Here is a 12,101-nt window from a genome sequence, read left to right as displayed (position 1 = left end):
TTCATATATAACGTAATGAATGAATGAATGAATGAAATTCAAGTTATCGTACATTAAGTGTATATTAAGAGTAATATTAGTTGTATTAGACGTCAGTGTAATTTGAGGTACAAATCATAGCACACGTGGACTTGAATTGTATTGATTAAGTGATTGTCATCAGTAAAGACATCAACTAATAGATCCACAAAATGAGATTCGCTATCAATATTTGCATAGTTGTTATTTGGTGTCATTTGAATGTCATCAGTGGTGATGAAGCACTTCCTGAACTCAAAATGCAAGTATTGTCCAAACCGGAGGAATGCAGTCGCAAATCAGCCAAAGGAGATATGCTTACAATGCATTACAAGGGAACTCTTGAAGACGGATCAGAGTTTGACTCGAGGTTTGTATTATTTGATGATTAATACAAAGAAAACATATTTAAATCAAAATTGTCTTTTCATGAATTTAGTTACACCCGTAACGAACCGTTTAAGTTTCAATTAGGTATCGGACAAGTGATCAAAGGTTGGGATCAGGGATTGCTTGATATGTGTCCGACAGAGAAGAGAAAGCTTACGATTCCGTCACACTTGGGTTACGGCGATAGCGGTGCCGGCGATCGCATTCCTCCCAAAGCGACACTTATTTTTGAAGTCGAGTGCATTGCTGTCGGTGATGGACCAACTCCTGTCAATGTGTTTAAAGAAATTGATGCCAACGATGATAATCTTCTTTCACGAGAAGAGGTTTACTATATTTTTATATAATTTATAAGACTTACCGATAAATCTAATACTCTTACCGTAGGTGAGCTCATATCTGAAGAAACAAATGCCCGAAGCGGCCAAAGCAGGTATTAAGGATTTGCCCGAACAGGACAAACTCGTCGAAGAAATTTTTCAACACGAAGACCAAGACAAGAATGGATTCATTTCACATGAAGAGTTCAGTGGACCAAAACATGACGAGTTATAATTGAATGGATTTAGTTTTATGTAGATTTAGTTATAAAATATTTGTGATATTCAATAATTAATGGGATGTGAAGTGCCTTTAATACGACTGTCTTTTTAAAAAGCATTTGTTAGTAATTTATATTTTGTTTATTGGTCTCAGTTTCAAAAATAACAATTTTGGGTTTTTTCTTACCTGTAGATATTTATATGTGTGTCGATATTTTAGCAGCATTACCTTGATAATTTATATTTCATCAAAATTTTAACTTAATTTGTGTAATTATTATAATTTGATTAAATCAGATTACGGTAATAGTTAAATATAATATTTTATTATTAATTAATTAAACTACCGGTAATATAATTTATTTAAATATTTTTGAAAACATCTTTATCTACATAATAATAATAATAATAATAATATTTATTATCGTTAATCTTTTATTAAACTTTTATACGGCAATCATTAAAATTAATTGTACTGTTAATAATAAAAAACTTAAAATTGAAATATTAAAATATCAGTGTTAATCATTTTTACTAATATAAATGGTGAAACAGTATACAAGTTACATTTTGTTTTTATAATTAGTTTATACTGTGTATACGATATATGAAAAATGTATTTTATTATATGTTTGAAATAATTTGTAAATTACAGTATTTATTTAAATCAACATTTACTATAATAATCATAATATAACAAAAAATATCTTATTCAAAAAAATATAACTAATGGTATAATTAAATTTAAATAAATTGAATAATAAATGTTTTGTATTTATCTGTTGTTATAATAAATGATTCAATTTTCTTGTCTTTCATTTAATTATCCAAAAGTTCGCAATTTTCTCCTTAAGAGAGAATCTATTTCTAAGTTCTATCGACTATTGAATTCTAAAAATATATATTAATAACAAAATTTATATTAAACTATATTTAGTGGTATTGTTAAATAGTATGACTAAATTTTATTCAATTCAAATTTATTTTTATATATATATCAATAAATCTTTATGTAAAATAATTTAGTTTTTATAATATTTATTATAATAATATAAAATATTTTTTCCTTTTTTAACGATGAAGGGATGGATAATAACATATGTCCCTATTATCCGAAAAAATTTTGAAAAAATTGATAAACACGTCAACTTAAAATAAATCTATAATTTTCTATCAAATTCTGGGAAATTTTTAATTTTTATAAATCACAATACATTTTACAATTACTACTATAAAACTTTAAAGTTTATCTAAATTAAAAAATATTAATATAAGTAAAAATGCCTGATTTGAAGAAAAAATTGAATATGTTATTCAACCACAAAATTAATGTAATTATTTGCAAATATTTAAAAATAAATAAATAAAAACTATATGAAAATAACTACTCGGCTTTATTTAGTAACTACTGTATTATAACAACTATTTAATATTTTAAATAATTATTAAATATGTCAATAATTTATATATTACTATGTAATACTCGACATACAAACAAATGTAAAATAAATATTAATATATTTTGATAAATATTTTATATACAGTACAATAAAAATACTTTCATTTATAAATTATAATCATTTTAAAAAATAACGAATTTGTATTAAAATAATTATTTTGTTTGTTTACCAAACATATGATGAAATGACAATTTAGATGCTGTCACTGTTGTCATTGAAATAATAAATACATTATGATATTTCAAATATCTATATATCTTTAAATTATAAATCAATTAATTAATTTTAATTAATTTTTTAGTAAAATTGCTGAAAAATTGATAGTTTCTATCAATAAAACATATTTGTATTTCTGTATAAAAAGTTCAACTTTTCACAATATTCTCTTATTTTCATTGTATAGTTATTTATTGATTACATGTTTTTAAAAATACAGTGTAAACACAATTTACTAACAATTTATAGAAAAATATATACTGTATATTAAAATAAAATACAACTTTAATTAAATTTTATAAATATAATAAATTAATATTTGTTGTTGTTGTTGATGTAAACGAATATTGAAATAAATATAAATGTATTTTTAAACCAACAATAAGTAAAATGACTATATCTTTATTTTATAAGTTTATATGAGATTTTTTTTATTATTTAAAATTACACATAATTCAATTCATACAGTAATTTACAGTACATTAGGATTTTTCGCATTAAATTATTTGATAAGCCATAAAAATGACCAAAAAATTATAATTATATCACTTTTTATTTTAGAAACAAAAAAATGGTGCAAAAACTAAAACTTTGAACTTTAAAAATAATTATTATGTTATTTATGCGATTATAACTACTAGAGGGTTGACCTTAAATAATGGCTAAAAATTGTCGCTAAACTTTTTTTTATATCTAATGATAATTTATATATAAATATGTAAATATATATATATATATATATATATATATTAATATAAAAATGTCTTGACGTATATATGAAATGATGGTTTATCGACAATATATAACTTTAAAAGTTATGAATGAATGAGTGTTTATAGATTTAAAAACAAAATCAATTAAAAATTGTTTCATTTAAAATGAAAATATTTATCTATTATTTATAAATTATGTCTATTTATAACTTTAAGTCCTCCAGAGCTCCTAAATTCGCAATCGTTTTCTTGATTCTGAGCGCAGTTAGTCTTGCGGCCGCATTATGATACCAACATTCCTTCATTATTTTGGACATTATTCGCAATGCCTTTAATAATAATAATAATAATATTATATAATGACTAAAATGAAGGACAACACGACATACTTCACAAGATTGCCATCTATTCGGTATCTGAGGTCTTTGTCTGTCAGTACAGACAACTTTACGCATTTCTTCAATGGTTGGATCAGATGGGACCATATCATAGTATGGTAATTGATATTCTTCGTGAATACCTAAGAAAAGAAGACAATTTGTTAACAATTATTGTATTATTTATTAAATGTGAAAAATAAATCGTTGAATACCTCCAACATTACATCGTCGAGCAATTTCCCAAATGCATAAACCAAATGAATAAATGTCAGCTCTTTTGAATGAATCGAAATGAATTAAATTAATTGTTTCGTCTAAGACTTCTGGTGCTAAATATCGTTTTGTTCCAACTCTGGGATTGGGAGGAATGTCCACAGAGTTAGTCGATGAGTCATAACGAACAGCTAGTCCAAGATCAGCTATAGCACAGGTGCCGTTAGACTTGACCAGAATATTTTTTGACTTTAAATCTCTGTGAGCTATTGCAGGCTTTCCCTGTGTACCACATATCTCCATATGCAAGTGTGCCAACCCATTGGCTATGGATGCGGCCATTTTACACATACCTGCAGTATCAACAGTCATTTTGCTCAAGTAGTCAAAAAGAGACCCGTTTTCATGAAAATCAGTAATTAACCAAAGCTGAGTCCACGTGCCGTTATCTGATGTCAATAGTAGTGTTAACAAATCATATGTAATTTTTTTTATCAATTTTATCAAACCTTTATTGTCTGCAGCAATAAATCCAAGAATATTCTCATTTCTTAACATAACTGTTTGATAAATCTCCACTTCCCTAAACCAGGACCGCTCATCACGAGATGAAAATATTTTAACGGCTACCGATTCCCCCCTCCACCTGCCTTTCCATACTTCACCAAAACGTCCTTTTCCTATGATCTCAATTAATTGTATTTGACGGGCAATACTCCTTTGAACCAGAAGTGGTAGACCTAATGGTAAAATATAATAATCAATAATAATAATTTTAACGTAATTCACTTTAAAGTCATCAAACCTGATCCCGATCCTGAAGTTGTGTTATCTAAAAGATCTTTAAGTGTTTGTCCGGCTAAATGTGGCGGTAATAACGGATCTCTACTGGTGACACTTCCTTCAACATCAATAGGAAATGGTTGCCTAAGTTGTCTTCTTTGCCAAATAGTAAATCCAATTAATATTATTAAACATAAGAGACATACAGGCGTTGCAATCATAAGTGCCTTTTCTATTGCACTCCTGTCGCGGTCAGACTCGACTAAACAAATAAATTATTATTTTTTTATTACTTCATTATACAACATCGTTAAGCTTAATGTTATTGAAATAAACTAATAACTATAAAATTATTATTATTGTTTTCAAACTATTGATTAAATGATATGATATGAAATGAATTAATTATTAACAAAATACAGTACTAAGATATAAACAATTATTTTATGTTTAAATTAAAGCATATGATTTATCGATAATATATTCAACAAAAAAGCACATAAAATGATATGAATTAAAAAATTTATGAAAAGAGCAACAATTAAGATGATGTCAGTCAAGAAACTCATATAAAATGATGCGATACCTGAACTCCAACAACACATCAGACCCTCCGATATCCCCTTTTGGCGAAATTCATTCAAATCTTCACTTTCAACACATAAACTTCAATTTGTTATTTCAAAAAACTAATGATACTATCATTTTTTTATTGTATTTATATTACAAACATTGCCTTCAATTGTTTCAGTTTCAATAAATACTATGTAATTGTAGTTTTTGAGAGTTGCGTGTTATTAATAGCTGTTATTAAAACTTATATATATTTAGTAATCATTCAAAAGCAATGACTTCTAATCTAATAATAAAATTATATATTTTGTTGTGGTGTGGTATTGTTTAGTTCCAGAGGAATGTCTATTTAGACAATTGATGTCCAAATAGACCGGTCGTACTTAGCGTGGGTCGGTATGAGACCTGTACTTCCGTCTAATCAATACCAAACACTAGTAGATATGTGTCGGTATGAGACAGATATCCACTATAAGATCACCAGTAAGTCGTTGTGAGACCAACAGGTGATATGAGATCCGATCTGCAGTTGTGGTCCAAAGGCTAGGCTTAGGAGTGATCCTAATCTCCGATGTCTTCTCCTACAGTGAGTGGTTGGCCAGCGAACGGTATGTCTGTAGATATCAGTGGACTGAATGGTCAGACCGATCACTGATATGTATGAATGATATGAAGACACGATTGATAACAAATAACAAGTTTATTGTAAAACAATGGATCAAATGGTGATACAAATGGTAAGTATTTAAGAGGACACGTGGAGTGTATGTGTGAGACAGGTATAGGTGCTGAGGCTTGGCTCAGGTATTAGTAGCAGTAATGACTGGCAGCGATGTGCACAGTAAGGGAGTATGAGAAGCACTGACTGAGAGGCAGTAAAACACTGGAGTGTATGTACAGTGGATAGGGTTTATATAGAGAGGTATGTATGGCGGGAGATACAGGTATTGGTTGGTTTGTATAGTAGATAATCCCTTACCAGGATACTGACCGGTCATTGAGGAGCCACTGGATGTGGTCAATGACAGGCAGTTCCAGGAAAGGTAGGTATTGAAAGGTCAATGATAATGATATGTGTAAATATAAGACAATAAAATGTACTAAAAATAAGATACAGTATAAAATAAATAACAAAAAGATTATAAAATTAAAGATAATAGACATTGATGTCTATGTGTGCAACATTCCCCGGCGCTTTAAGACTGGTCGCGGAGGATAGATGTGGCCACAGATGTCCGACGCGGACCAGGAGATCGGGTTCGACGGTGCGATGATTGCGTCGATCGGTCCGGTATTGAATTAGGCGGCTGTTTGTTGAACATCTGTTTGTAGGTACGGTTGGAGTGGTTGTCCGGAGTAGAGTTGACGGTAGGTTGTCGTGTGGTAGGTCTGGATTTGCGGATATTATCGAACATCTCTTTGAAAGTTGAAGAAGGCTTTAGACGGGTGACAGCTGGAGGAGTAGGGATCGGTCCAGAGTCCGATGGTTGAGATGTTTGGATGGCTGGAGGTTCACATAGGAATTGGTCGGCGGTAGTCATACGACAAGCGGCATTTGTATCGGCTTTAGAGTTTACCAAAGTTACCGGTACAGCGGTAGTACTCACGCTTACCTGTGTGAGAGCACTGGGCGTCTCAATAACTCGGCTGGCTTGTGGCGCCTGTTGATGTGACTGACGATACTGACGGTGTCGTGTTGGCTGATTGGCGGCCAATCCTATGCGGGGCGAAGTAGTAGAAATGGTGGACTGTTGATTATTTTGATTCAATGGGCTGACCGGTCGCCGGTTTGGATGAATAGGTAGGCGACTGCTAATGGCTTGGCATTGCTGACCGGTCAGCGGTTGTGATGATCTGAATATTGCTTTAGTATTTTTGGTGTCGATAAGGATGTCGTAGAGTCCAAGAGAGCGGAGGGATAGGAGTAGAGTGTACTGAAAGCCAGGCAGTACTTGTGCTGTTACGGTGCGCGGCATCCTATTCATGGTGAGCGTAAAGGTAACCTCACCTAAAGTGTGGACAGATCCACGGGCCAATGAGATGGTCATCGACTTGCATGTGTCGATGCGGAGACGGAGGTGCTTTGCTACATGTAGTGGCATCAAGTCGACGGTGGAACCGGGATCTGCGAGAGCGGATAATTCGAAGCGTCCGATGCGCCCAGGAATCAGTATCATGTCTTGCGCTACGACATGAGTAGCCATTGCTTGCGGACGGATGAAATGGTTTGTAGGACCGGTCACTTCGGAGGTGTGACCGTTGTTGTCATTGTTGGGCTGTCTGTCATATGAAGAGTCGGATGATTTGTGTGGACAGTCTTTGTGATAATGCCATGAAGTAAGTCCTTTGTCGCGGCATATACGACATGAATATGGCGGACGTTTGTCTGAGCGGTTGTTGTTGTCCTGATTTGGTTTGCTATGCTTTTTGTTGGACCGGTCGCCTCTGTTGTCGGATGTGTAGTGAGACGATCCTTGCGGCCGGTGCTGTCTGTTATGTCGTTGTTTGTCTGCTTCAATATCTTGAGCCATCTCGAGCCATAAGCTCGGAGTCTGGAAGCGGCGGCCATAGAAGTATTCACGGTATTCGGGAAGTAGGCCTTCTGTAAGTAGGTTAGCGCGTTGGCTGTCCGTATAGTTGGTTAGGCGGCGGAGGATTTCCATTTTGCCATCGAAGTAGGTGCGGATGGTTTCAGTTCTTTGTTGACGTCGTCGAGTTGCGGCTACTTCTGGAGGTATATCTGAATGGGTGTATCGACCGGTCAAGAGGTCCTTGACTTCGGTCCAAGTGATGGATAGATTGGTGAGTATATCTGATCCATAGTAGTTGGCGACGTCTCCTTCGAGGAATTCAACGATTTTAATAAGTTTGTTGTCGTCGGATAGATGAGTGAATACACGCTCGAAGATCTGGAGGAATGCTTCTATACGGAGTGGTGTGTCTTTAGAGCCATTATACTTCGGTATCTTTACAGTAATGAGTTGCGGAGCTGTTGTGCCATTGGAAGTGCTGAGAGCGGTTGGACCGGTCAGGTCAGCATTGTTTGTGTTGTCTCCGCATTGAGACATTTCTTCGGACTCAGTGGTTGTCTCGTCAGATATGTTGTCTTGAAGTAGATATGATGTCCCGTGTCTTGTTAAGCCAGAGATAATAGGAGTGGACATCAATACGCGTAGATAGGGATCTATTGTTGATCGGTGCCGACTGCGCCAATTTGTTGTGGTGTGGTATTGTTTAGTTCCAGAGGAATGTCTATTTAGACAATTGATGTCCAAATAGACCGGTCGTACTTAGCGTGGGTCGGTATGAGACCTGTACTTCCGTCTAATCAATACCAAACACTAGTAGATATGTGTCGGTATGAGACAGATATCCACTATAAGATCACCAGTAAGTCGTTGTGAGACCAACAGGTGATATGAGATCCGATCTGCAGTTGTGGTCCAAAGGCTAGGCTTAGGAGTGATCCTAATCTCCGATGTCTTCTCCTACAGTGAGTGGTTGGCCAGCGAACGGTATGTCTGTAGATATCAGTGGACTGAATGGTCAGACCGATCACTGATATGTATGAATGATATGAAGACACGATTGATAACAAATAACAAGTTTATTGTAAAACAATGGATCAAATGGTGATACAAATGGTAAGTATTTAAGAGGACACGTGGAGTGTATGTGTGAGACAGGTATAGGTGCTGAGGCTTGGCTCAGGTATTAGTAGCAGTAATGACTGGCAGCGATGTGCACAGTAAGGGAGTATGAGAAGCACTGACTGAGAGGCAGTAAAACACTGGAGTGTATGTACAGTGGATAGGGTTTATATAGAGAGGTATGTATGGCGGGAGATACAGGTATTGGTTGGTTTGTATAGTAGATAATCCCTTACCAGGATACTGACCGGTCATTGAGGAGCCACTGGATGTGGTCAATGACAGGCAGTTCCAGGAAAGGTAGGTATTGAAAGGTCAATGATAATGATATGTGTAAATATAAGACAATAAAATGTACTAAAAATAAGATACAGTATAAAATAAATAACAAAAAGATTATAAAATTAAAGATAATAGACATTGATGTCTATGTGTGCAACAATTTATTTATTGTGATCTCTTAGATACCTAATAAATATTTATCATTTGGTAGGCATCGGGAAAACATACATTAGAAAAGTATTATGCAATGCTATTAACAGTATATTAATGTAATGTGCTATTCAATCAATTATAAAATATATGCAAATATCAATTCAATAGATTTTTAATTTTATATATTATTTCATAAGAAATCTCAGCTTTAAGTAAAGTATTTATAATTTGTAGGATATTTTATATAAAGTATAAAATAGTGCTTTTAGTCATTAACTTAATTTAATTGTCAACAAAGTTAAGTCAAATTAATACCTAAAGCTTTGAGTATCAGTCAAATATAAATCAATCAATAAATTATATACAGTATTATTGATACACTATGTAAGTAAAGCAAAGTAAAGTATTAATTTATTAATAAGTATGTGTTAGTAATGGTAATGCTTTACTATAAACATCATTTCAACAAACAGTCGTGCAATGAATGGAAACAAATAACAGATTAGTAAAGAGTTAGGACAGACATCACACATGAATCGATGGCCAATGTTTGCAAATCATATGATATTTCAGGTGTTGTAGTGTATGTATGAATGAGACCCACCTGAGGGAGGTTGAGTGACTGGTGGTAGAGTCGGACGAAGATATTTATTACAGAAATCTCTGTGTTGACAGCAATGGTGAACTGATTTAGGAAAATATATTTCTGATTTACACCATAAGGGGTTTTCGGGGGGAAAGATCTTGTCTTTGTCCAGACATCTGTCATTCATGTGTCATATCATGTGTTTTTATATCGTGTTTGTGTGCAATCAATTCAATGGTTCATTGATTGGTTGTTTCAAATGTCAGCAAAATAAGAGAAGAAAAGAGTGGTATTAATAAATGTAATTAAAATCCTTACCACTTGTGGGTGGCGTTAGAGTTGGTCTGAGGCCTGCATTACAGTAATCGCCTTCAGAACAGCATTTGATGACAAACTTATAGTTTAACGGTTCTGAATGTTGACATATAATCGGGTTCTCGAGTGGATATAATTCACTTTTTTGTACACACCTATCGATATCACCAATTGATATACACATCACAGGTCCCACTCATTAATCATTTTTATTAAAATCAATGTTTCACTTCATATCATATAATAATTTATATGATATACAGTATAACATATTCTATATAATAGTCATATCATATAATAGGGTATTTACCGACTTATTGTTTAATTAACATATTTTTATCTATTCATACATTTAATTCATTAAATTATTTTTGAATAAATCAATATTTAATTACATAATAGTCATCAAAACTAAGTAACTATTTTACATTAAATTAGTTATATTGGGTTTACTTTAGGGAAAAATAATAGTAGATTAAAGGGTTGTCATTAAAATACTTAGCAATTAAACAATAGGATCGGTAATTATGACGATTTGTCGATATAATAATCCGTCAATACCTGTATGAGTGTGATATGACTCCCTTATCATCAATGGATGTCGAGGCGAAACACAGACCGTCCGTATCGCACGTGTGGTTTGACTCCGGAGGACAGATATCGCAGTGACATTTCAAACCTGAAACACATCCATTCAAATCATTTATTTATTTATTATATGATATCTTTTAAATTACATTTTTATTTTATAAAAATACAGTACATATGATACAGTATATGATATCAATATATTATAATTTAATTTAAATATTAGTGAAAAATATTATAAGACATACCATTAGCTAAATGTTTGGTCAAACAAATAGAGAGTAATAATAATAAAACAATTGATTTGTTAAACAAAATAGATTTCATTTGTGTATAAAACATGGCTTTTGTCTAAATTGTATAAACAATGAGTGATTCAAACAATCAATTTTCAAATCATTAGTTCATTAGACAACTCAAGTGATCAACACTTTTACGTTAATTGCAATCATTGTGTTAATAGTGTCACCAATGGATCAGTTGTTGAGACACAAGACATATAATTGAGTGGTAAGTGATGTCATGTTGTGTTAGAAACAACTCATGAAAATCAAAAAGACATCAATTGTTGTCTCAAACAGACAGAGAATGGCTGACCATTTCAGACGAGACAACACATCAATAGAGACCATAATATCAGTCATCAATTGGTCCCTAAAAGTCATACAATAGTCAATACACACTGAGTTAACCCACATTTACCCCACATTTACCCCACATTTACCCCACTATATGATTAGCACATCATTGATGGACAGTTGTGTCTATGCTATCCATCGTTGTCTCGAAAATCAGACATCACGTGATCTCCAGAACTGGATGTCTAACTCAAGTGTCGCACAGTTAGACATACAGTAAATCCTGTTTATTGTGACCTCATTTAAGTAATTGCTTTAAATAATTGAATCAATTGTTGTTTGACTTGATTTTTGTTTATCTATTTTTGTGTGATATTACAAGTGAATCATATTTAAGACATTAATGGCACAAATGTTATGCAAATATATATATATATTAACATCAATAGTGTGTCATAGTATCGATATATATATATATATATATATATATTATATACAGTATATTAGTATTGAATAAAGTTTTTATGTATCAGACGGTAGTGTTTAGTGTTGTGTCTGTCAATAGACTCAGTGGAAGCCCAGGTATGTCTAGGGGTTGGCCTAAACACACACTCATATCATATTAATAGACAATTATTGTCTGCAATAGACTACCAAACAT

At 32.7% G+C, this 12,101-nt stretch overlaps 2 protein-coding genes across 3 annotated transcripts; one reads left to right on the top strand and one right to left on the bottom strand.

The window, feature by feature from the left end:
* The first annotated feature begins 72 nt into the window (after positions 1–72).
* On the top strand, positions 73–1,302 carry LOC128965593 (uncharacterized). Its single transcript, XM_054312307.1, has 3 exons — positions 73–388; positions 458–734; positions 796–1,302. Exons 1-3 carry the CDS (start codon positions 192–194, stop codon positions 961–963), a joined length of 642 nt encoding a protein of 213 aa, XP_054168282.1. The 5' UTR covers positions 73–191; the 3' UTR covers positions 964–1,302.
* A 2,092-nt stretch (positions 1,303–3,394) lies between these two features.
* LOC128965611 (TGF-beta receptor type-1-like) lies at positions 3,395–11,813 on the bottom strand. Of its 2 annotated transcripts, XM_054312336.1 has the most exons (8): positions 11,111–11,811; positions 10,836–10,953; positions 9,978–10,135; positions 4,738–4,977; positions 4,442–4,672; positions 3,932–4,381; positions 3,729–3,859; positions 3,395–3,668 (listed from the first exon to the last, which is right to left on the bottom strand). In XM_054312336.1, exons 1-8 carry the CDS (start codon positions 11,202–11,204, stop codon positions 3,543–3,545), a joined length of 1,548 nt encoding a protein of 515 aa, XP_054168311.1. In that variant the 5' UTR covers positions 11,205–11,811; the 3' UTR covers positions 3,395–3,542. The 2 variants fall into 2 exon arrangements, with proteins under 2 accessions (XP_054168311.1, XP_054168310.1); XM_054312335.1 differs by having other exon boundaries at positions 3,932–4,672; positions 11,111–11,813.
* Between the last annotated feature and the right edge of the window lie 288 nt (positions 11,814–12,101).

Source organism: Oppia nitens, unplaced genomic scaffold, assembly GCF_028296485.1.
Source record: "Oppia nitens isolate AA-2021 unplaced genomic scaffold, nextdenovo-longstitch-racon4-pilon3 scaffold17_pilon_pilon_pilon, whole genome shotgun sequence".
In the NCBI taxonomy this organism is placed as follows: domain Eukaryota; kingdom Metazoa; phylum Arthropoda; class Arachnida; order Sarcoptiformes; family Oppiidae; genus Oppia; species Oppia nitens.
Note: the sequence above shows the minus strand (reverse complement) of the source record. Positions and strands in the feature narration are given on the sequence as shown.

What these genes read in the sequence shown, in the direction of transcription:
- LOC128965593 (XM_054312307.1), top strand. Translation starts at nt 192, where the DNA reads ATGAGATTCGCTATCAATATTTGCATAGTTGTTATTTGGTGTCATTTG. An exon ending in GGATCAGAGTTTGACTCGAG is followed by an intron (nt 389 to 457) that starts GTTTGTATTATT and finishes TCATGAATTTAG; the next exon opens with TTACACCCGTAACGAACCGT. An exon ending in ATCTTCTTTCACGAGAAGAG is followed by an intron (nt 735 to 795) that starts GTTTACTATATT and finishes CTCTTACCGTAG; the next exon opens with GTGAGCTCATATCTGAAGAA.
- LOC128965611 (XM_054312335.1), bottom strand. Translation starts at nt 11,204, where the DNA reads ATGTTTTATACACAAATGAAATCTATTTTGTTTAACAAATCAATTGTT. An exon ending in AGTCACTCAACCTCCCTCAG is followed by an intron (nt 4,978 to 9,977) that starts GTGGGTCTCATT and finishes TTATTTGTTTAG; the next exon opens with TCGAGTCTGACCGCGACAGG. An exon ending in AACTTCAGGATCGGGATCAG is followed by an intron (nt 4,673 to 4,737) that starts GTTTGATGACTT and finishes TTTTACCATTAG; the next exon opens with GTCTACCACTTCTGGTTCAA.